The 26,382-nt window shown below is 45.2% G+C and overlaps 1 protein-coding gene and 1 long non-coding RNA gene across 4 annotated transcripts in view; one reads left to right on the forward strand and one right to left on the reverse strand.

Moving 5' to 3' along the window:
* Positions 1–13,487, reverse strand: part of LOC111860072 (ras GTPase-activating protein 1-like) — a 31,135-nt gene extending 17,648 nt beyond the window's left edge. Inside the window, exons 1-2 of one of the 2 annotated variants that reach the window (XM_023843402.2) lie at positions 12,497–13,487; positions 2,570–2,722 (exon numbers count right to left, since the gene is read on the reverse strand). In XM_023843402.2, coding sequence (XP_023699170.2) covers positions 2,570–2,722; positions 12,497–12,873 — 530 coding nt within the window. In that variant the 5' untranslated portion in view covers positions 12,874–13,487. The remainder of the gene's footprint in view (positions 1–2,569; positions 2,723–12,496) is intronic. The other variant, XM_023843411.2, reaches the window with a different exon arrangement.
* On the forward strand, positions 13,453–17,790 carry LOC111860084 (uncharacterized). Of its 2 annotated transcripts, XR_011992322.1 has the most exons (4): positions 13,453–13,593; positions 13,762–13,915; positions 15,271–15,387; positions 15,792–17,790. It is a non-coding gene; the product is annotated as an uncharacterized lncRNA (long non-coding RNA). The 2 variants fall into 2 exon arrangements; XR_002841954.2 differs by having other exon boundaries at positions 13,508–13,915.
* Positions 17,791–26,382: the final 8,592 nt, after the last annotated feature.

Raw genomic sequence — 26,382 nt, forward strand, 5'->3', positions numbered from 1 at the left:
GTCAATGCGCAAATTCACCACCTCAGGGCAATCATCCAGAGCAAAAAAAATAAATAAAAAAAATCAATTAAACATGAACAATAATCAAATAAATTACCCACAATGCAAACACTTGAAGCCAGGTGTGAAGGAGCAAATAGGAAAAAAAAAGGGGGGGGGGGGGTGGACAAAATCAATGCTGTATGAAGTTTTCAAACAGACACAACATTGTCACATAGCTTGTAGCTCATGGTCATAAACGTTTTAAGGCTTGATGGTATAATCAGTAATAAGCAACATCAGACATGTAACCTGGTCTCAACGTCAACAGTAACTAACTGGTTCTTACTACACACAAAGCAAGGTAACGGTTCAGCCTTCCAGCCTAAGCTTCCAATTACGATTATTTTTGCTCCATGTGTGCTGCGTGAAGGTACCAGCGGCGTTAACGTCGGCTGTGCCGGCAGCACACAGCTGGGGCTTACCGTAAGTTTGTGAACCACTGCGCAAGAGATTTAGCCAGTGCAGGACATAACATGGCTTTACATCATAGTTAAATCCGGCCTGCCAATTGATCATTTTCCGCTAATCAGCGACCCCCACCACCAGCAGATTATCCATATTAGGGATGGGAAGTTCAGGCAGAATTACTAAATAAATAAAATACAGAAACAATGACAGATAGATGATTGATCCTTGTTGGGAATTTCTCTTCTCGCCTATTACATCCTTCTCTCCATGGCACACAGACACACAGGAAGGTGGAAGTACGCTTGGCAGTGAAGGGCAGCCAGCTGCAGTGGCGCTAATGGTGCTGGGGGGTGAAGGGTCTCGCTCAAGAGCGTCCATCAGGCACGTACCCATAGTATAAATCAGCCTTTATGCGGCACACTAGCGCAATCAGAGCTTAAATCAATACCCCTCTCTTCCTTTCTCTGAGGAAAACACTTTCTATACACTTTCGAATGGCCAAAGTCTCAGGGAAGGGACTCCCCCAGAAACCACGGCATAAAACTAACGAAAAATTACCATCATACATGAACCGCACTTAGGGTAAAACCCCATATTACTGAAGTTATACCAAAGCACAAAGCTGAGCTATGACAACTGATTTCCCGCTTAGCATGCAATGGAAATCCTGAGTTTTTTTCAATAATTTTCTTGACAAAAAGCACTTTAAATACATTAGTGTGTAACTGATGATAAATGAAAAGGTTCCCTATCCAGTCATCCCTGAAAACTCAATAGTTAGACATTGTTTCAGTTCTTAAGTTACAAGAAAACATCTGCATTCTACCATACGGTTAATCATTCAATGTAGCCTATGAGTATGCAACAACGGTAGGATGCAACATCAAATAACTGGAAATTGAGTAAATATAAAATTCTCAAGTGACTACACTCAATTTCCTTTATGAATGGAATGAAAGGAGGCAAAAATCTGCACGTGGTGACGATTCACCATCTCAGGGTTAGTTGTAGGACACAAATTCAACCAGCCTAGATCTACAGTAGTGGTCAGAGTGCATTTATCACAGCTAGCAGAACCCAGAAAGATCAAAAACAGAACAACTGTTAAGGATGGGCTTATCCACATCTTATCAGTGCCAATCTGGTTCCGATACACAACTGCTGATACCCATACAGATTCCAAGTTCCCTTTTTACTAAAAAAATTTATATAATGAATACATTTATACTTAATATATTAAAATTTTTAAACTAGCAAATACAGATGAAAAATGCCAAAAAAAATTAGGCTACTAGAATCATACATAACATACTGTTCCACCTCTTTGTAGATCATGTCTTAAAGCATTTTTGAGGCATTTTGCAGTTCAATTTTGAATATTTTCCAAGCGAGGATAAGCAATTCTTAAATGCAAATTCTTGAAATGCCTCACAATGTTTTTCCCCACTAGAAACAGGGTCACTTATACGTCACTCACATAGTAGCTCCTCGTGTATCGCAAGCTGTAGCGAGTGTGCAAATAAGCCCAAGCCAGTGACTCCCAAACCATCCATGCTTCTTCATGTTACTTGTGTTGTCTTGTGTTGATTCTGCGTGCGGTTTGTTTAGAGCGATTTTCCATTAAAAGCTACTTTCATCTCTCAAAACTTAGTTTTTACAATCTGCTGTGCTACTAGTTGCTGTTAAAAGCGTAAAGTACTTCCAGACTGTCACCCCCTTATCTGCTGTTTTTCCGCTTCTCTTGCTGAAAAGGGGCATGCGTGTGACGTCACAGCAGGCGGAGTCACTGTGCTCACCCACTGAGTGGCAGCATTAGCGTTCAGCTCGAATGCCGCAAAAAACACGAATAAACTGGGAATGAGCTGTTGTGCAATTGACTGTACGAATTGACGTAACAAGAAATAGGAGCTATCTTTTTAGAGACTGCCGAAAACTAAATAGGTATCGGACGTGGATCGGTCACATATAACCGATCTGTCTAATAGGTATGGTGCACCTCAACTAACGTCAGCATCCAGACCATAGACCATAAAAGCTTCAGCTCAACATATAGACTGACAAACCGGTCTTCCTGGTGCAGCGGGTCTCCCTGCTGTGTCACGGGCGATAAGTGACTCACCTGAAGTGGTTGACTGCGCCGGTGACGCTGAGGAAGGAGAGCACGAAGGAGCCGGGCCGCCGCTCGCTCTCGCGGACCAGGTAGCTACCCGGTGTGCGCGCCTGCCGTAGCCGCTCCTCCGCCATGCCGCGTTCCAGCTTCCCATGGTACCACCTGCGGAGAGGAGCCACTCCTCAGTCAGTCACGTGCTGACCACGGCCCCACACACGCCCATCATTCTCACAATTCAACGGCGGGACACCCAACAAATAAAACGGACATCGCTCCGGTGGGTGATCATTGGATCACTGCAAGAGTACGGCTGCTGCACAAGGGATGATCCGGCAGAGTGTGCCCATGGGTCTGTGCTTGCAGTCAAACAACAATGCTGTGTTAATTTAGGAAGGCAGGGAGTAACTACTTAACCTCAACTATCCCCAAAACATCTAGGCAACACGTCTGAGATCCGCACCAACTCCTCAGTAACTCTAGACCAGGGTTTCCTAAATCCAGTCCTGGAGGATAAGTTTGCTGCACAGCCTGCAGATTTCCCTGCTCACACACAGCAGATTTGGGGAGCTCTGCTTTAGACAGTAGTGTAGACCTCAAGTACTGAACACCAGCTCACTGTTATGTTGAATTTACAATCACGCCATTGGCGTTACTTACTGATTTACTTTAGCAAATTTACCCCAGGCCTCCTTCAAAAGTCAATAATTGGCATCGACATCATGGAAAAGCTGCTGTCGTTATCCCCCCCCGTCTCAGTACCCCATTCTCCACGGAGAGCAGAGCACCTGTCACCTTGTGCTGTGACACATCCACAGAGCTGAGCACGAACCAAAAGGTTGGCATACTGCAAACCCATCCATATTTCATTAGCAAACTTGAAATACCTAAGGACTTAAAATATTTACCTAAAAATGACAGCCACTAGTCACAGAACTCCGACATACCTCTACACCTGAATTTAATCCACAAACATCACATAAGAATTTAATCACCACTTACATGATATGGGACATCAACTCTGCTCTTTACTGAAATTACATAATCATCCCTCAGAGAGAGCTGGTCCAAACTCTGATCCTCTGCCGATTCTCTGCACTATTCAGAGTCCAGGACTCTGAAGGACTTCTTTGTCTTCTCTAAACTGGTCCAATCTGATCTTCTGAGATTGCACTTCATACATGACTAATCACATTAGTCATGTATGAACTTCATATGAATTCATCTCAGAATCAGACCTGCAGGGCGGGTCCTTGACACGGGTATTTGAACGGTAAACTTTGTGCAATGACGCTCAAATAAATTACGGCCTTTTTGGGAAGAGCTTCTGGGCTTTTCAGACCACGTACGTCACACGGACGGCCTGGTGAAAGGGTGGGGGCTGTGAATCTGCAGTGTGGGAAACGCACTGCGGGGCAGGAAGGCAGAAAGCAGGAAGGAGACAGTGAGTAACCACTTATACATCAGGACATCATTACAAGTGCAGCTGCTACACTGCAATGCACATGCAGGACCAAAATGCTGACGCGTTGAGGGTACATTTCACTACATGTTGTACTTGTATAACTATGTATGTGACAAAGATTCTTGAATCTCTGTGTGTTATATTACACACGATCCTTAGCAGCGTAGGCTAAGCTGGAAGATGGACGCTATATTAGATTAAGGGTATATGGGTGTGCAGGGGGGCGTGACTCACAGGAAGACTGCGTCAAACAACCTTAGTCTCGATCCGCAGCACCGGTCCCTTGTGCTGGGGTCGGCTTAAGTGGGCAGAGCAGAGAGCAGGTTTTCGGCCTTCACTTTCTGGAAAAAGTGTACGGTACTCTGCACTGTTTGGTCTCCTTGGCAGCTAAAAGCGCTGCTGCATGCAGAGGCACATGAGTCACGCACACTGGCTACTAGACAGCTAGAACACCGCTAGAACCAAGAGGCCAGGGCTGCAGCGCACAACTCGGGCCAGCAGGGGGAGCTAAAGAGCCAGATTCTCAGAGCTGCCTTTAAAAGCCGGCTGGAATTCCTGATGCGTGCCTCATCGACTGATCTACCTTCAGGGGAATCTCTCTTTAAACAGGTGCACGAAGGCCCAGCGCAGAGCACTTGTTCCTCATCCTCAAAGCTGCATGACTAGCACCGCCGGGGACATATTCCGGCATCTGACGGAGCATCCATGTGCTGAAGGGAGGGGCTCAGCGCCACCGCAGCTTCAGCTGCACTTCAGCCAAGACCGGATGCCAGAAAGTCACGCCTGCAGCCGAAACCGTCTCGCACAAATGGGTGACGCCCCTTTTTCGGCTTTCCGGGATCCGGGCTGCGGTTCCCCAATACGGCTACAGTAGTAGTCGCATCCATTCCCCCTTCTTATCTGATGGCTCATTTTAAAGTCAGGTTCTCTGTCAAGCAGGTTCCCCATTCACACCTCCCACCGGGCCCCTGCTCAGTAACTGGTGCACATTCAAGCCATGTGAGCCACGTCAGCCAATGGGATTTGACAGGAAGCGAACTCACAAAGAAGCAGTGTTCACATGTGCACTCGATCACGACTGCACACATTTCAGATGGGGCTACGGGTGATGCTGAAACAAGCCGGCACAACCGCCTCTCTCTCCATACACGCATTCCCCACCATGTCTTAGACACTCCCTCTCACACATGGCTTCTCTTTCACCACCACTCACCCACTCTCACACACACACACACACACACACACACACACAAGCCCTCCTCCGTCCCTGCCAGCAAAGAAATACTGCTGTAGCACTGTGACAAATCGAAGTCCCCATGCTGATGATAATCAACCATCTCAGAATTAAGTGCCAGAAATCAAAAGGCATTAATGACGTCTCACCATGAAGTTATTCATCATCTCAGTACATCTACCCCAAAGGGACACTCCCAGAGCCAGCAGCTATACAGACCATGCATCTAAACAATTCTATGCATCTCCCCCAAATAAAAACCTTTCCATGAATCCCTTTACGTGCGTGTATACTCTAGGCCTATCACTCTGTTTATCTGTGCCATAGCAACGCCAAGCCTCAACCCTTTACCCTCATATACAGGGTCTGCAGGAACTTCCCCTTTTCTCTGCAGAGTCACATGAAATCGGCAGCAGCGCCCACACGTGTGCAAGATGAAGAGGAAACGCCACACGTCCCACGCGCTGGTTTAAATAAACTTTAAGCGATGACACCCCCATCAAGCCACAGTCAACGCATGGGCTGACGGTAAATTTAATTAAAAGAGTAAAGTGGCGACACTGTGGGGCTCCTGGGCACGTGCTGCTGGGCTTCCGGGAGAATCCATCGCCTAGCATTACACATACCGCTGTGGCACACGCGTCCTGACCACACTGGTGTGCTGAGCTGCTCTCAGTGCTTACTTTTCTGGGGGAAATGGGAGCATAAGAGTGGAATGAAGAGGAAACCCAGAGGGAGAAGATTCTGATTCCCACTGAGGGCTTTGGGCAGGGATAATGTAAAGCGCTTTGAGAAAACAAAAAAAGCTGAATTGAACTGAAGTGTCTACGACCTGGAGATCATGTTTTTAAGCCCAGACTCCTGTTAGTCATGCTGAACCACAGCCCTAAACACCCGCAGAAAGAGGCTGGCCAGCAGCAACACTGTCACCCAGCACATCCTCAGTTTCAGACCCATGACTCGCAGGACCTGGCGAGAGGGAGGGACCGCGTTACGTCCAGCAAGAGTCCGATTTCCAGCAAGAGTCATGGCAGGGGGTTTTGAGTCGGCAGAGTATCCTGAGGAAGGAGAGGAAAACAGGAAAGGGGGGGGGGGGGGGGCGCAGGCGATGATACGCTGGCATGAACGTGGCCTCATTGATCCGGACAGCAGTTGACAGCATTGGGCAGAGGGACCTAAAAAGCTGCATGTTACCTTCCGGAATCGCAATTTAAATGATACATCCAGAAGTCTGTAGAAATGCACCGTAAATTTATGCAGGTTTCAGGTGCCATTATGGGTTGAAACTGTAGAAATCTCAGGAAGCAACTGAGAATCAACGTCTTATAATCCCATCCTCTGGTAGTACGGTGCGTTCCATTACCTCTCCGAACGTGTAAATTCCGAGGTGCATGACGTCACTTCCGACCAACCTCCCGTTCGAGCTACTACATCTCGGAACAAACATGGCTGCCTCTACACACACGCTGCTGTGTGTTGTTGCTTTTATATTCTAGCAGATTTGGAGCAAGATTCTTTTTTCCAAGAGACAAAAAAAACAAGAAACACAAACTAGTCAAACCACATCAAAAGCTTTACGCACATTTTAGAAGATCCATAGCGATATTCTTTTTTCCAGAGGCAAACAAACTACAAACAAACAAAATACACTAACAAGTGTATCTGATACATCTGATATTGCATGGTAGGATACTGTTTACAGTCATGATATAGAATTCTCTAAAATCGACCACGTGCAATTACATTTATAACTATTAATACATTTAACAAAATAAACATTTTTAAATATTTATGAAATAGAATTACTGTTGACTGTGTAAGCCGCCCTGTTGAAATGACGACGCGGGAATCTCGGACAACAAAATTCTCTGACAACGACATCGAAAAGGAGCAGTGTTTCCGACAGGAAGTGACGTTTTTCATATCGTTTTTATCCAAATTCCGACTCGAGCGAGACAATCGAACGCAGAATAGTGCCGAGCATGTGCAAAACCGCACAAAACCGACCAATCAGTCTGAAGCATCATTCTCAGGCTCATTAATGCATCAGACGTCGCTCAAGATGGAATCAGTGAGAGCTGTCATCGTCAAGTTGTCAGTACTGCAGTAACCTGCATTGGGGGGGTGGGGGGGCGGGGGTTACTGGATAGGTTCATATACATTTGCATTTTGACTGTAAAACCTGTTTGAAATGTACACCCAAAGAAACACCACATTAATAAATAATTGGTTTCATTTATGAAGCATATCAGAGGGAAGAAAAACAGACGTTTAGATGGATGTAAAAGAGACGGCAAAGCTGGCTTCTATAGCAGAACTGATACATCCAAATATGCTGGAATAATGCACCTTCAGTAAGGGGAGTCATCTTCATTCTGGCCTGCCAACATCCAGACGTTTGCCATGGCGCGTGACTGAAGGCAGAACCAAAAAGAAAACACTTTCTAGCAGAAATGCTGAAAAACACGCAGCAGTCACAAGTCGAGCTGCAAGCTGTGAAACTACAACACCCACTTCGATTCGAAACCCGTTATGAAAACGCCCACAAATGTAATTACCCGTATAACAATTATGTACTGTAATAATATACTATCAAAACAAGCTCCGCACGACCAAGAGAACTACAAAATATAATACAAATTACACACGCCTCCTTAAAATTCCTGGCAGCTGTGATTTAATAGTCGGCCAACGTCGGCCTGAAAGTGCAGCTATCCAGCAACAAAACTAAAATACACCGCACTGGAGAAACAGCGACATAAATACTAGCACGCAGCATGCAGATAGCAGTGCTGGTAAGAGATGCGACAGCAGCAGCCTTATCAACCTCAACAGGATCTAACCGAGCTACGTTTGATCAGTCAGGTGATTGATAAATTAAGGGCACAGACATGACCTGAAGGTCACTGGTTCAGGTTCCAGGCGCGGAGCCCACAGCCACAGCCCTGAGCAAAGCGCTTACATTTACATTATTTAGCAGGTGCTTTTACCCCATGCGACACACGGCTGAGAAAGCAGGGTCACTGGAACAACTGGGGTTAAGGGCCTTGCTCAAGGGACCAGCTGTGAAATCACTCTGTCAGCTATGGGGTTTCAAACTGGTGGCCCCCAGGCATGGAGTTTTAACCCGAACCACCCTAGTAAAATATCAGGATAGATGAAAGGGCAAAAAAGATTAAGCTCTTTTACACCGACTAGCTTAAAGGGCATTAGAGTTGATTCTGCTGCGCTTCCTCCTCGCCACGCACTGAATGTGTCACTTGCTGACGTCCGGCCAAAATGGCAGAAAGGCAGGCATGACGAGTGTCGAGTGATTTATGGCACCTGGCCACGCATCTCGAGGCCCCCAATGAGCTCCTGGAAAATGTTGCTAATTACAACTGAGAAAACAAATATTAATGCAGGTCTACATGTGAGTGGATGACAGCACTATGTAATATCCTCAGATAGAATCAATTATTGTCCCACGGGGGCAATAAGCCTAATAATATAAAAGCTAATATAGGGCAGGGTAATGCAGCAGGTAACACTTTCACTTTCCACCTCAAAGGTCATGATGGATGCACGTTAGCAGCAGACACATATAGCACTTTCTTGAAATAATATTACAAAAATATTTCATTAATTGTGTTAAAAGGGTGTTCAGGTAATAATGTTATTGGGCTAATATTGACAGGACCTTTGTTAAAATGTAAAACACTGAAATAACGGTTAATTAAACGTTACAACGTTCTCTGCCAGCTTTGAGAAGACCTTCGCGGTCTGTGACGGTGGCTAAAGTTCGGAGAACGTCCCCCGTTAGATGGGAAACGGGAGAAGCCACCAAGTCAAAATGATGGAGGAGCAGTGGCTGACCCCTGGCCTCCTGTAAGGGCTTCTTACAGTGTTGCAGAGCTTGAAGGACTTTTTTTGTTATGGGTAAGAATGGACTCTAATACACAGTCGAAAAGAAACAGACCTGAATGCTGGATAGTATTGGCCTGCCAAAGAATGTGGCCACTACAGATGGAACTAGCGCTACAATTCTGCATGACTACAAAAAAAACCCCACCTGCCCATGTCCACTGCAGCACCGGTTGAATGCCGCGCCAAACGCCAACTGACTCTACGAAATCAATAACGAGTGCTGCAAGTTTTTGCACCACAAAGGTTCAAGAGTCGTAGCCTTCAAACGACCAACATTTCTGCTTACATGTCGATCATAAAAGTCCCAGAAAATAAAAAAAAAAAGGTGGACTGGATCAATCTGCCTCAGTGACCTGTGGTGACTGCATCGGTCTGAGGCCAATGCAAGCGAAGGACAAAGACTGTCTCACATAATGCTCTGCTGAAAATTATAAAGCCAGGATGTTAAAGGGAAACAGAAAAGCGGAGAAGGAGGCATTCTCCTTCAAATTCCCCCGCGAATGTGAAAATTTGCAAATAGTTTTTTGACCTACTGTTACAAATGCTAAATTAACGGCACTGCGAGAAACATGAGTTTCTTTCTGTCACGAAGCCAGCTTCAGCTTCAAGTGCCGAGACAAAGATGCACGGCGTACCAAAGCCAAGATACATCAATCCCGCAGTTTTTTTTCCCCAAAAATAATTTTTTATATTAAAGATATAGTATAAATCTGGAGGGGTGAGTATACGTACGTTTGAAAGTAAGGTTTACAGAAAGACTAAGGACAAGTCCCATTAATAAAATAAAATCTAGAAGGCACTCACAGATTTAAAACACGCATGCCGCTTCATGCTTATTCACAATAGACAAACATGCATATATATCATTAAAATACTTAGTTGGCTAGCAGATTACATTATGGAAGTTTGGTATTTGATGCAATTATCTTGTTGTAATACATTCAGCTGTAATAACACATGTCTGGCTACCTAAAACAGCAGTGTTATTTAAAACCTTATACACACGAGGCTAAAAAGGCATCATTTTTCCAGAGACCATGCAGTGAACACAATAATCTACTTCAGCCATGTGAGAGTGAAGGTGCACCCAAGAGTGGGAGCCATGCAAGGCACTTTTAATCAGCCTATTCTTGATGAAGAGTGAATTAAGATGGTACATTAAGCGCCCTCAAGAAATACAGCATGACACTTGGCTTTATGCACCACATCAGGGAAGTCTGATGCACCATCATAAACGGCAGCTTGTGCCACAAAGACATACTGTGATGTAGTAACAGACATGTCACAGGAGGACAGCGTTAAGTCATTTGGTGTGATGTCTCTGCCTTTCAATTAACGCTGCAAATCCCCACCCCCCAATTCTAGCCAAATTACAAAATGACACAAAAAGAGGGAATGAAGCTCATTCTGTTTGCCTGTCCCAGTCCCTCAAAGATCAGCTTCATTTTGCATACCGGACGTTTAAATTAGGAAAATCAACACCGCAAACAGAGAAAACCTAAAAGCATATAGGCTGAAAAATACCCAGATATACACTCTTACAAGGGAGAATCTGATGAGCCTGGATTAATAACTTCAGATAGACCCCATCTGAACAGATGTGGGGGTCAAGATTTTAATGACTTCCTCACTCGTATAAAATGCCATTCATAAAGGCAGGCAAGTGAACGTCACTCTTGACAAACTACCAGTACGTTGCTCTTGGGTCCCTCGTCACCATGGATGTAACACCAGGGGTGTTTCTGGCACTTAAAAATGAAACGAACTACTGTCACTAACATGAGCCGCAAACTAAAACACAAATGCCCTACAGAAAAGCTGGATAAGCTTCAGAAAACTCACTCCACCACCATTTATCGTTAAAGGCGTCCGAAAAAAAGTCAGTCATCACACAGACTTCTCCATCCTTCACGAAAGTGCCAGGAAGCTGCCAAGTCCTCCGAGGTGAAATAACGAGTAAAATGTGAAGAGGAAAGGCAACACCTGCAAGACCAATTCTCTAGGCAGCGCCTGACAGCAAGGATGGATACAGTAACACCCACCAAAAATAGACCCTTAGACACCGAACACCTTGACGCAGAGGAAGTTGACGCTGCCAATATCACCTTTCTAAGGCACTCAGGCATCTCATCTGCAATTTCCGGAATTTCTTCATGGTTTCAGGGTGGGAGACGCATTCCCTCGAGTGATAATCATATATGCCATGACCTAGTTAACAGAAGGATCCAAGACTGCTGTAAGGGAAAGTCAAACTCTGTTTTTACTTGTTTGTTTTTCATTAATTGCGATGGTGCATGGTGGACCACATGCAGCTCCAGGCCGTCACCATGATCACACAAAGTGCAGCAACCGTCGTACCGCATGACCGTAAGCAACAATCAGCGAACTTGAATTATTAAGACACAAAAGAAGGCATTGATACAGCAACATACAATACTGACACCAAATAAGCCTCCCAATGTTTAGGACGAGACAACAGAATCAATCGAAAGCAGAGTAGAATTACAACATCCAGAACAGCAAAAGATTCAGAAATCTGAGCACAACTTTCAAGAACAGCAGGCAAGCACTCTGAAACTGCATTTAAGAGACACAAAGTTTGTGACAAACATATTACTGTGCAGGAGAGATGATTATATACCAATAGAAACTATTACACCTGCACAAATAACAAACGCAATTAAAACTGAGAGGACCAAATCATTTATTTCAGCATGATGCCCACCAATCATACAAACTATGATAGACTGATGAGCATATAACCCATTGTGACAAGCAACCCTCTAATCATCCGAGACGACAACGACAGATGCGTTTGTCACCAAGAGTCACATGATATTGTATTTCAGGCTTATAACTTAAAATGAGTACATAGCGCGGAAAACAGTAGAGAGCATTCAGGACCTGTCATTCAGATGTGAGATTTCAAGCAACAAAGAGACCCCTGGAGACAGTATGTTAGTTCAAATGACTGTCTGACTAGCTATACATAATACCTGGCCATTGCCAGACTGCAGCTCCGCAATACCCCACGCGCCCTGAATTAGGAAACCACATATAGACACGTTTATTTCGAGGTCTACAAAAGAGACGAATCATATAATTCATTACATCACCATACATTCGTGCTTATGAATTAAACGGGAGGTGAAACTTAAGATGGACAGATATATAGAAGGGCAGGTAGACAGACAGAGAGATGGACAGATAGACAGACAGATAATTATAATAAATTATTATTAATGGTGAAGGAAAGTGCAATGTAGCTTACAAAGTAACCAAGACACTGTAACAGGTAATAAAGGTACCGGGCCGGTACTGGAGGCGCCCTTACTGGTCGGTAGGCGGCGCAGTCAGAGAGAAAGCAACCTCCTCTTCCTCGTACTCGGGACCGTCTAAACCGTCGCCTTCGTCCACTGAGCCGGAGGGCGGAGGCGGCAGCGGGGGAAAGGCGCCGGGCCCGTCCGGACTGCCGGTGGTGGGCGACGGCGCGCTGGCCGGACTCTCGGGCGTGGGGGAGCAGGGCGCCGCGCTCCTCCCGACCAGACCAGGGACAAACGCACCGTCAGGCGACCCGTCCGGGGAGCGCCGGGCGCCGTGCTGTGCCGGGGGCGGCGCGGTGGGGGGCGGCGGGCGCGGCTTGGAGAGAAACGGATAGCGAGCCGTGAGGGGGCCGGTGTCGCCGCCGCCGTCGTCCGCGGCCATCATCATTCCGCAGCTAGAGTGTGAAGGAGCGAAGGGGACGGCCGACCCCCAGCGCCCCGTCTGCACGGATCTCTGTCACAAACTCCCCGTCTTCAAGACAAAAAAAGAGACTAAAGTCCGAGCCGGACGCCGTGTGATAGAACCGGTGGGCGGGCGCAGCGCTTCTTAACTCCGCAGAAAGCTCCGCAGCTCCAAGTCTAACGCTTAAGCAGCATCTCCGAAAAAAAGTTTCAAGTATTCACTTGATTTCCCTCAAACTTCCAGTTTAAGGATGGCACTGCGGGGTCTTATTTCCCCCCTACCCAAAAAACACGCCGGGGCATGTCGCTTCCCTAGTCTCTATCCCGCGTCTTCCCGTTTTTGTGCCACTTTCCCTCGGCGGCGGCTACATATCGGGAGCCGATCGGCGGCTCCCCGCCCTGCTCTCCCCTATACAGTGCAGCCAAGCGCAGCCTTTCTCTTCAGGAAAGGAAAAAAGCCGAAGTGCAATCAAGTTTGTCTCATTCGCCTGTGGGGTGGGAAGATTTGCGGCGTCTCTCTTGCGCAAGTTGCCGTTCCCCTCTCCTCCTGCTCCCCCCTCGCAGCCGCTTACAAGGCCGGCGATTCTGCCAGCCATGCGTACTTTCTCTGCCTCTCTCTCTCCGCTCGGGTCCCGTCCCGGCCAGACAAGACCAAACGAGCCCAGAACCATCGGCACGCTTCCATCGATATCATCTGCAGTTGCCGGTATTCCCTCGTGGTCTCGGGGGTGGTACATAGCTCCCCTCTCCCAAGTGATAAACATGTATTCCATAACCTAGATAATAGACGATTTTAAGATTGAATTAAAAAAAATTCCACTGGGGTCCATAGTCCATGCTAAATGGTGTACATGTTGTGTGTTTGTCATTTCAGCCATATACACAGTACACAGTGAAACGCAACATTGTTCCTCCAGGACCATGGTACAACACAAAGAACAAGAGAACAAAAACAACACAAGACTACACAAGTGCAGGCAGCACAGAACTATACAGAGTGCAGTGAGAGCAAAGAGACAGAGTGCAAGGTAAACACAACAAAACAACATTACAGGGCAAGGCGACTGAGTGCAGCTAACAAAGGCAGTAACAGTACTCGTTTGAATGAATACAGTATTTGACAGATACTGTACTTCTGGCAGCAGAAGTGTGCAAAAAATACAAGATTTAGGTAGATAGCAATAATTAATTGTGCACACAATAGCAGCAACAGGACAGAGAATGCGTAGTATATAATAAAGGTAGGGTATATACAGTGTGTGTAGGGGTACAGCTTATGATTCAGTTTGAGGTTAGATACTGTTTCCCATCATGGCAATGAGAACACCAAGGAACTTGGTGGTCTTGGTGATCTTCCCTGGGGATCCATTGATGTTCTGTGGAGAGTAGTCACAGCATGCCCTCCTGAAGTCAACAGCCATCCCCTTTGTCTTATTCACATTCAGAGACAGGTTGCTGGCTGCACACCTGTCCGTTAGCCGTCGCGCCTCCTCTCTGTACACCGCCCCAACCTTCCCATTGATCAGACCCACCACAGTTATGTCACCAGCACACTTGATTATGTGGTTTGAGCTGTGAATTGCTGCACAGTGGTGGGTCAACAGCGTGAACAGCAGAGGGCTGAGCAAACAGCCCTGGGGGGGCAGTGCTCAGCTCGGTGATACTGGAGATGTTCCTGCCGACCCTGACTGACTGAGGTCTCCCAGTCAGGAAGTACAGGATCCAGTTACAGAGAGAGGTGCTCAGGCTCAGAAGTCTCAGCTTTCCTGCCAGATGCTGAGGAATGATTATGTTGAATGCCGAGCTGAAATCAATGAACAGAAAGTGTCCTTTTTGTCCAGGTGGGTGAGGGGCAGGTGGAAGGTGCCGGGCGATAGCATCATCCTTTCAGCGGTTGGGATGATATACAAACTGCAGTGGGTCCAGTGAAGGGGCCACACATTGCTGAAGTTAACATTCTACCAGATCCATCCACCTTCTTCCCAAATTTTCTTGATCATGGTAAAATCGGGGCTAGATCTGACCCTAGGATCTGACAGTAGGATTTGATCTCCCAATATATTAATAGTTGTTAAAGCAATCTAGTAGCCAGAAATAAATTCTGTGGGGGCCTCCGGCATCCCTACCGATAGGTCCCCTTAGATCGCCCTCGTAGATTATGGGGGCCAGGGGTTCCCTTCAGTAGATTTCACTGACCTGGGGCTGAAGCTGCTTTCGGTAGGGAGTCAAACTCATAATTTTGCTACTTTTTTTTGGGGGGGGGGTGATTTTTATCTGTTATTTTACTGCGTGGCTGCATGTTCCTGTTAATGTAATGAATATTTCTTTATGATTATTGTGTTACTTTGGTGAAATTCTGCAGTGACACTGTTTATGTCTGTAGCACATGGATATATAAAATGACAGTCTGGGACATGGTGTTGATCCCATCCAGCGTGTCCCCCAGCTTCATGCTCTATGCTGCCGAGGACAGCCCACCCCCCCCCCGCCAGGATATGTGGTAAGAAGATGGATTTATGTTTGAAAATCAGTTACAAATATGGGTGGAGGTGCCTGTCGTTGTCAATTTACCACGTATGGAAATAAACCAGAGTGGGCCAGATGCGAGTCAGAATGTGTCACTGATAATAATAAATAAATAATAATAAAAAAAAAAAAAAAAAAAAAAAAAAGAATGTGTCACTGACATCACTAATTCAGTGACCACAACTATTTGAAAATTGTGTTCAGGTGACTCATCCGCTTTGTGGACAGAAGAAGGCTATGTGACTTTCCCAAGACCTTTTCTAGATTTAGGTTTATCACTGCTGTCACGTACATGCCTTATAGGAATCTTCATTACCTGCACTTCTTTCTCTCTCCCTCTCTCTCCCTCTCTCTTTTTCTCTTTCTTGTTTTGGCTAGGCCACCCTGCAGCTATTTCTCCACATTTGTGAGAAGGCTGCCCATGCTTCATAGCATCGAATGAGAGTCGGCGAGTGCCGCAGTCTTCAGACACTACGCATGTTTTTGTCCCCCTGCCCCAAGCTGCCACTTGGTCCCACTTTGCCCTCAGTCATCCTCCTGCGAACCGTCTGGCTCCAGCCAATTAATCTAGGGGTGGCAGAACTAATTATGCATTGATGCCAAGGCTCTTGCATTTGCGTCAGACACAACTGCAAGGTTCTTTGAGACGAAATATCGTTCCTCATTGGTTATAGTGCGATATATACAAGACATATAAACATGAGCCATATTCAGACATATGACAGTAAAATCCAGACACAGAATTCAAGGCGTAAGTCAGTAAAATATAGTTAATAACAGATGGCACGAGTGTGCAATCGGACAATGGGATCGAATGAAAAAGTAGGAGGAATGTGCATTAAATAGACAAAATTGATTTTAGTTTGCAGAGTATCATCTTTATCCATTAGTGCAGTGGGTCTCTGCTTCCTCATTGGATGTAGAATAGGCAATGTGTGAAATGCATTACAGTTGGATTTTGCAGTATGATACTCTGCAGTGCCTTGATTCAGTTATTTCTGCCCTTCTGTCATTCTGCGTGAGGAAAATACTGACGCAGTGATTATCGCTCCATTGAATCACTTGACCAGGATAATAAAAGAAATGGGAAGTGATTTCAATAGCTGGACTGGCATAATCTTCTGAGTTAGCCATGATAGCATTAGCGTTCTGCCATCTACGGCAGCAAGGGTGCAGTGCTCAAGTGCAGTTACCTTCAGGGTCACGTTATGCAGTGGCCTGCTTCCTGAAGGTAATGACTGTTTTATTTCGGGTCAGGGGGGTATATGAGAGGTATGTAGCATTTTGTACCTGTAGCTTGTGTCATGAAGCAGATCAGTCCTCTTTAACCTTGTACCTCAGCACTAATGATGACACCGTGCCGCATGAGACACTCCTTGTAGACGCGCTCCCATTCCCAGCCTCTGGATGTTAGCCAGCTCTAGTTCCTCTTAGTGATTTGTGTAATACTTCACCTTTGCATATCAAGATCTGTAATCGTACTTACCGTCTGCAATGATATATTAGTCCGGCACAGCTTATGTATTCAGCTCATATACTCCCACAGTCCTGGTAAGAACACGATGGGCAGCATCTTCTGAGGCAGCGCCAACTTAGCAATCAAAGTTAGGCGGATATGCATGTATGCGTCTGAGACGAAGTGAAGTTTGCCTTGGGTGGCACAGGCTTCCACCAGCACAGGTGCTCACAGTAATCATCATTTTACCCGCTAATTATACCTTCTTCGTATTTGAAAGAATTCCGAAAGAGTAGCCAGTCAATTCAAGTCGATAACAGCTCAAATGCGGCCCCCAGCTCTGTGTGTGTTTGCATCTTCCCCTGGTGTCCTTCAGGATTTGCTCTGACTATTACAGTCATCCCAAAATCCAGAGTTGTGGTTTAGGTGGATTTGTGAGTCTAAATTGGCTTTTGCCCTGTGGATCACCTTCCCCTATAGAGCGTGCCTGAGATTGGCGTGCTGCAATCATGCACAGTAAGCAATAAATAGAAATGAATGTGTCTAATGCACCTTCTTATGGGCTGTAAAGCTGCACGTATTCCTCACGTAGCATTCGCTACATCATATTTGGTTCAGTAGACAAAATGAAAAGAATGAATACAGTTATTGACACGGGTGGAAGCTAAATTCACAAGTAGAGGATCAACGTGAAAATAATTACGCTAACTGTGAATTGGCTACAGCTAATGCTGGCTACAAGCAGCCATAATCGGCGGTTTAAGAACAATTTGGTTTCAAACTGTTTTTGGCAAAGTTGTCATTTCCTTATCTTTTAGATGTATTTGGGCTCACTCACTCATTTTAATGGCAAAACTAGCCCAGTATATATAGGATTTTTTTTTTTACTAATTGCACTATTATATATTAAATAAATTTATCAATACCTCTGAGTAATGGCTAATTAGGTTTGTCAATTTTTCATCACCTTTATGCTTTATTATTTAAATAAAACTCATAAATGCTAGCCTATTTATTTCAAACTAATTACATCTGTCCACATTATGCTCCAATAAAATCTCTCTATCTCTCATTATCATATTGTATTAAAAAATGCAGAACAGTGAATGAAAATATGTAAATACAAATATTACATTTAGAATATGCAAATTAAAGCATTAAAAACAAAATTACAGAAAAATATTATTGCGCTTTCTGTATATATGTTGTAAGAGTGTGTTACAATGTGGCTTAATACATAGTAATTTATACAATGTGCAGTGCAATAATATGATTTATTTTCCTCATTCAAAATTGCTCAGCTAAAAGAGATGGAAAAACACCACTGTAGCACTGCACTGGCCTCTCTTGTCTGTCTCTTAGGAAACTTCGCAACTTTCCACTTTTCAGTACTGTTTACCAGCAGTGAGTCTGCATTGTTAGCAAATGTACAGCGGCCAACCAATGCATGAGCTGACCACAGAAAATCCATGTGGAGAATCACAGGTGACAGTAAGGTGAAAAAAACAATCTGTGGGCTTACGTGAAAGATGACCAATGAAACCCAACAGTGGGCTTCGTGTGGGCAAGCCCAAGTATCGGCAGCCCACAGGAAAATCTCAGCAAGGCCCAAGCAGGAAGCCTCGCTAATTTCAACGCTGTCTGACTGCTCTGTTACACTGAACTCAGATATATTGCTGGAAACACATTCAACGTGCTAACTCATTGGAGATTACATCATCCGAGTGTGTCTGACCGGAGTAAGGCAGAAACGGCCTCTGCAAGTTAGTCTTCCCATGTCAGCCAATTCAGAGAAAAACATAATTGTGGTTATAGGGGTAGAATTTCAACAGTTATTATTCCAAAGATATTCCACTAACTCCACCCCACTCCAGACAAAAATGTGTATGGAGTATGGATCAAAATAATTCCCTTTCCGTACAAAATGAGACATTACTCATTGCTGCAAAAGGATAACATGAAAAATTTAAAGTAGCTTGAATAGATTAAATTGAAACAGAAATTTAATTAAACTGAAGAGATTGCTCAAGTGTGGAGTTTGAAATGTACTCAAAATCAGTTAGAGGGCTCTCATCTAAAAACAGTGTCTGGCTGTACTGGGAAAGGCAAGTAGCTTACACTCTACTGGTACACTGACATCAATCCATACATCCATCCATTTTCCGTAACTGCTTATTGAGGCTTGTGGGGGGTCTGCAGCCCATCTCAGAGGCTACGGGTGCATGGTACACTGACAATCCACTCATTTAAAATTTTATTAAGATAAATTTCACAGAAAATGAATTACAAGAACGTCTTGGATCACAACCAAAAGGTTCATATAAAATCAGCAGCATAATCAGATTCTCTGACACTTGCTGCCATGAGTTGTGCCAACAGATACAAAGCAGAGCCAACAATTCACTTGCTTTTGCTCAATATTTTCTCTAAGGAATCCAAAATATTTCCATGCAGGGAAAGACGAAAATCTTCTGGTGATCAGGTTTTGTTTGCATGTTCCTCTCACTCATTTTTGTGAAATTTCTCACAAATGCGCCACATTATGAGTAAGCAAGGACGAGTTCCAGTCTTAAAGTCTCAGTCTTTAATTTATTCACTAAAACTGCTCACGGTAAAAGTGGGTTAGAGCAGCTTCAGACAAAAGTGTCAGTTCTGCAGGCAAAAAAAATGGCCAGGTAATAATGTTGATGGTTTTGTCATGGAAGCAAAATAAAATCATTGGATTAGCATTAAAATTTCAATGGGGCGGACTGTCATTTAGAGGCCGGTGAAAACAGTCTCTGTGAGAGAAAAGGGGCTTGGAAGGAATGTGTACCCTGTGAGATTTTCTGTGAGCCATCATGTCTAATACAGCCATGGCTGAACAAAATTTGAAGCATGTGCTTTGCAGCTGTGGCTCTTCTTACAGGGATGGCAGACGATCGGGCACCGTGCCATTCTTGGGGTGCAGGCTGTTTGTGAAAGCAAGGCTACATGGATCCCAGAGACCCTCGCCGAGGGTCACATGACTCGGATCTGTCCACAAGATGTAAACTGCGTCATGTCGAGTCTTTGAGTTAGCGTGACATAAAACCTTGGCCACATGTATGGTAGGCAAGTAGACAGATGATAAAATATGTGTTTTTCAGGCTGGGAAATTATACTGGATATTTCTCAAGCTTGACACTTCTCAGAATGATGGACAAATAAAATTTGACTTTATGCGGTGCTTTTCCAGACACCCAAAGCACTTCGCAGAAGCAATATGGAGCCCCCACCTGGATGATGTGACAGCAGCCATTCCGTGCCAGTACGCTCACCGCACAGTAGCTACAGTGATGACGGGGCAGTTTGTGGTTAGGAAGCCAGGGCATCACCTATACACGTTTGAAGAAGGTCCAGGGATCTTTTATGACCTCAGAAAGTCAGGACCTCATCTCATGGACAGAACCATTTCTACAGTACAGTGCCCCTGTACTGGGATCCACAAAGACCACAGGATGGGCTAACCATCTGCAACTCAGTCTCCCATCCAAGGACTGACCAGCCCAAACCTGTTTAGCTTCAAATGGTTTTTCTGGTCCAAACTGTAGGTAGTAATGGCTGCTAACATGAAGATGACACTATCAATGGCAAAGTACATTATCCACTCATCTATCTTCTATATCTGCTCGTCCAATACATGGTTGATCTCAGGAACAGCAGAGCAGGACACACCCAGAACAGGATGCCAGTCCATCACTGGGCATGTTTTCTCACACTGTGGGCAATTCAAAGTCACCAATTCATTTCGCCGCACATTTTTCAACTGCAGCAGGACAGTGGAGGTCCTGACGAAAGTGCTCTCTTTATCATATGGCATAAAGTTCTGTTATAATTAAACGTCTTATTGACCGGAGAGAGTCTCAGCTTGCCACTGACATTGATGTTGACATTGAACCAGCCATCCCTTGTCAGCCGTGATTACAAATCAGTAATGGTGTCATGCGCTGACCAGGGAGGAGACGTAGGATCAGGGAAAATGCGGGGTTTAATGGGAGCGAACACGAAGGAACAGACAACAAAGCAGGTTGACATTACAATGACCGGACTGGGGAAACAAACGGAAACGCGGACTAAATACAAAGGACTAATGACAATAACCTGGAACGGCTAGTAAACACAGGGAATCCACACAGGGTTAACGAGGGGGCGTGGCACACGGAAGGAGCGGACAATCGGGGCATGACACATTGAGGAATACGCTACGTGAGGAATACGTGCAGCTTTACAGCCCATAAGAAGGTGCATTAGACACGTTAAAAGACACATTGTCAAAATGTGAAATTAGAAATAGCAGAGTTTGCTTAAATTAGTGGGAAAAAAAATCAGTTCAGAGACTTTTTATGTAGAACTTGACATCAATTACCATTAAATGCAGAAATGGCCATTTCTGAAAAAAACACACTTGCTTAGTAACTTTGAATTTTTTTCACACAAACTTTGAGTTCTAAAACTGAAGTGTAGAAAAATCCAATCAAATGTTATGTAGAAAATCGAATTAAACTGGAAAGCTTGGTGTTTATTTATCAAAACAAGCTCAAAAGTCCGGCAATAAGAATCGGAAAGGGCAGCAGTTCCGCTGGTCAGTTTTCATTTCGCCTACCCATCCTGGGGCATACTGGCTGAAGAAAATCAATTTTGTGTAATGGAGTTCTCTTTTATAATCCCAGTAAATCCTCATCTTGATTGTGCAGAATGTCCATAAATACAAGAGAAACCACAGAGGTACAGTTAAACAAAGAATGAGGAAAATTACATCCAGGAAAACCTCTGAGCTACAGTATGTTTATATTTCACTTCTTTTAGAGTAATTCAGATGACTGTCTGTTATAAATCCAGTCTTGCATTAGGGAAATAGTCGCTGAAACTGCAGAGAAGGGCTGTGTATACACCATGTTTCTGTTTATAGACCCTGCTGGGATCCCTATTCAGTGTATGTGGCTGTGTATACACCATGTTTCTGTTTATAGACCCTGCTGGGATCCCTATTCAGTGTATGTGGCTGTGTGTACACCATGTTTCTGTTTATAGACCCTGCTGGGATCCCTATTCAGTGTGTGTGGCTGTGTGTACACCATGTTTCTGTCTATAGACCTTGCTGGGATCCCTATTCAGTGTGTGTGGCTGTGTATACACCATGTTTCTGTCTATAGACCCTGCTGGGATCCCTATTCAGTGTATGTGGCTGTGTGTACACCATGTTTCTGTCTATAGACCTTGCTGGGATCCCTATTCAGTGTGTGTGGCTGTGTGTACACCATGTTTCTGTCTATAGACCTTGCTGGGATCCCTATTCAGTGTATGTGGCTGTGTGTACACCATGTTTCTGTTTATAGACCCTGCTGGGATCCCTATTCAGTGTGTGTGGCTGTGTGTACACCATGTTTCTGTTTATAGACCTTGCTGGGATCCCTATTCAGTGTATGTGGCTGTGTGTACACCATGTTTCTGTCTATAGACCTTGCTGGGATCCCTATTCAGTGTGTGTGGCTGTGTGTACACCATGTTTCTGTTTATAGACCCTGCTGGGATCCCTATTCAGTGTATGTGGCTGTGTGTACACCATGTTTCTGTTTATAGACCCTGCTGGGATCCCTATTCAGTGTGTGTGGCTGTGTGTACACCATGTTTCTGTTTATAGACCTTGCTGGGATCCCTATTCAGTGTGTGTGGCTGTGTGTACACCATGTTTCTGTCTATAGACCTTGCTGGGATCCCTATTCAGTGTGTGTGGCTGTGTGTACACCATGTTTCTGTTTATAGACCCTGCTGGGATCCCTATTCAGTGTGTGTGGCTGTGTGTACACCATGTTTCTGTTTATAGACCCTGCTGGGATCCCTATTCAGTGTATGTGGCTGTGTGTACACCATGTTTCTGTTTATAGACCCTGCTGGGATCCCTATTCAGTGTGTGTGGCTGTGTGTACACCATGTTTCTGTTTATAGACCCTGCTGGGATCCCTATTCAGTGTGTGTGGCTGTGTGTACACCATGTTTCTGTTTATAGACCTTGCTGGGATCCCTATTCAGTGTATGTGGCTGTGTGTACACCATGTTTCTGTCTATAGACCTTGCTGGGATCCCTATTCAGTGTGTGTGGCTGTGTATACACCATGTTTCTGTCTATAGACCTTGCTGGGATCCCTATTCAGTGTGTGTGGCTGTGTATACACCATGTTTCTGTTTATAGACCCTGCTGGGATCCCTATTCAGTGTGTGTGGCTGTGTATACACCATGTTTCTGTTTATAGACCCTGCTGGGATCCCTATTCAGTGTGTGTGGCTGTGTATACACCATGTTTCTGTTTATAGACCCTGCTGGGATCCCTATTCAGTGTGTGTGGCTGTGTATACACCATGTTTCTGTTTATAGACCCTGCTGGGATCCCTATTCAGTGTGTGTGGCTGTGTGTACACCATGTTTCTGTTTATAGACCCTGCTGGGATCCCTATTCAGTGTGTGTGGCTGTGTATACACCATGTTTCTGTTTATAGACCCTGCTGGGATCCCTATTCAGTGTATGTGGCTGTGTATACACCATGTTTCTGTTTATAGACCCTGCTGGGATCCCTATTCAGTGTATGTGGCTGTGTATACACCATGTTTCTGTTTATAGACCCTGCTGGGATCCCTATTCAGTGTGTGTGGCTGTGTATACACCATGTTTCTGTTTATAGACCCTGCTGGGATCCCTATTCAGTGTGTGTGGCTGTGTATACACCATGTTTCTGTTTATAGACCCTGCTGGGATCCCTATTCAGTGTGTGTGGCTGTGTATACACCATGTTTCTGTTTATACACCCTGCTGGGATCCCTATTCAGTGTATGTGGCTGTGTGTACACCATGTTTCTGTGTATATGCCCTGCTGGGATCCCTATTCAGTGTGTGTGGCTGTGTATACATCATGTTTCTGTGTATATGCCCTGCTGGGATCCCTATTCAGTGTGTGTGGCTGTGTATACACCATGTTTCTGTTTATAGACCCTGCTGGGATCCCTATTCAGTGTGTGTGGCTGTGTATACACCATGTTTCTGTTTATAGACCTTGCTGGGATCCCTATTCAGTGTATGTGGCTGTGTATACATCATGTTTCTGTGTATATGCCCTGCTGGGATCCCTATTCAGTGTGTGTGGCTGTGTGTACACCATGTTTCTGTGTATACACTCTGCTGGGATCCCTATTCAGTGTGTGTGGCTGTGTGTACACCATGTTTCTGTGTATACGCTCTGCTGGGATCCCTATTCAGTGTGTGTGGCTGTGTATACACCATGTTTCTGTTTATAGGCCCTGCTGGGATCGCTATTCAGTGTATGTGGCTGTGTATACACCATGTTTCTGTTTATAGACCCTGCTGGGATCGCTATTCAGTGTGTGTGGCTGTGTGTACACCATGTTTCTGTGTATACGCTCTGCTGGGATCCCTATTCAGTGTGTGTGGCTGTGTATACACCATGTTTCTGTTTATACACCCTGCTGGGATCCCTATTCAGTGTATGTGGCTGTGAATACACCATGTTTCTGTGTATATGCCCTGCTGGGATCCCTATTCAGTGTGTGTGGCTGTGTGTACACCATGTTTCTGTGCATACACCCTGCTGGGATCCCTATTCAGTGTGTGTGGCTGTGTGTACACCATGTTTCTGTTTATAGGCCCTGCTGGGATCGCTATTCAGTGTATGTGGCTGTGTATACACCATGTTTCTGTTTATAGACCCTGCTGGGATCGCTATTCAGTGTGTGTGGCTGTGTGTACACCATGTTTCTGTGTATACGCTCTGCTGGGATCCCTATTCAGTGTGTGTGGCTGTGTATACACCATGTTTCTGTTTATAGGCCCTGCTGGGATCGCTATTCAGTGTATGTGGCTGTGTATACACCATGTTTCTGTTTATAGACCCTGCTGGGATCGCTATTCAGTGTGTGTGGCTGTGTGTACACCATGTTTCTGTTTATACACCCTGCTGGGATCCCTATTCAGTGTATGTGGCTGTGTATACATCATGTTTCTGTGTATACGCCCTGCTGGGATCCCTATTCAGTGTATGTGGCTGTGTATACACCATGTTTCTGTGTATATGCCCTGCTGGGATCCCTATTCAGTGTGTGTGGCTGTGTGTACACCATGTTTCTGTGCATACACCCTGCTGGGATCCCTATTCAGTGTGTGTGGCTGTGTGTACACCATGTTTCTGTGTATACACTCTGCTGGGATCCCTATTCAGTGTGTGTGGCTGTGTATACACCATGTTTCTGTTTATAGACCCTGCTGGGATCGCTATTCAGTGTGTGTGGCTGTGTGTACACCATGTTTCTGTGTATACGCTCTGCTGGGATCCCTATTCAGTGTGTGTGGCTGTGTATACACCATGTTTCTGTTTATAGGCCCTGCTGGGATCGCTATTCAGTGTATGTGGCTGTGTATACACCATGTTTCTGTTTATAGACCCTGCTGGGATCGCTATTCAGTGTGTGTGGCTGTGTGTACACCATGTTTCTGTTTATAGACCCTGCTGGGATCCCTATTCAGTGTATGTGGCTGTGTGTACACCATGTTTCTGTGCATACACCCTGCTGGGATCCCTATTCAGTGTGTGTGGCTGTGTATACATCATGTTTCTGTGTATACGCCCTGCTGGGATCCCTATTCAGTGTGTGTGGCTGTGTATACACCATGTTTCTGTGTATACGCCCTGCTGGGATCCCTATTCAGTGTGTGTGGCTGTGTGTACACCATGTTTCTGTTTATAGACCCTGCTGGGATCCCTATTCAGTGTGTGTGGCTGTGTATACACCATGTTTCTGTGTATACGCTCTGCTGGGATCCCTATTCAGTGTGTGTGGCTGTGTATACACCATGTTTCTGTTTATAGGCCCTGCTGGGATCGCTATTCAGTGTATGTGGCTGTGTATACACCATGTTTCTGTTTATAGACCCTGCTGGGATCGCTATTCAGTGTGTGTGGCTGTGTGTACACCATGTTTCTGTTTATAGACCCTGCTGGGATCCCTATTCAGTGTATGTGGCTGTGTGTACACCATGTTTCTGTGCATACACCCTGCTGGGATCCCTATTCAGTGTGTGTGGCTGTGTATACATCATGTTTCTGTGTATACGCCCTGCTGGGATCCCTATTCAGTGTGTGTGGCTGTGTATACACCATGTTTCTGTGTATACGCCCTGCTGGGATCCCTATTCAGTGTGTGTGGCTGTGTATACACCATGTTTCTGTGTATACGCCCTGCTGGGATCCCTATTCAGTGTGTGTGGCTGTGTATACACCATGTTTCTGTTTATAGACCCTGCTGGGATCCCTATTCAGTGTGTGTGGCTGTGTATACACCATGTTTCTGTGTATACGCTCTGCTGGGATCCCTATTCAGTGTGTGTGGCTGTGTATACACCATGTTTCTGTTTATAGGCCCTGCTGGGATCGCTATTCAGTGTATGTGGCTGTGTATACACCATGTTTCTGTTTATAGACCCTGCT

Source organism: Paramormyrops kingsleyae, chromosome 7 (genome assembly GCF_048594095.1).
Source record: "Paramormyrops kingsleyae isolate MSU_618 chromosome 7, PKINGS_0.4, whole genome shotgun sequence".
In the NCBI taxonomy this organism is placed as follows: Eukaryota; Metazoa; Chordata; class Actinopteri; order Osteoglossiformes; family Mormyridae; genus Paramormyrops; species Paramormyrops kingsleyae.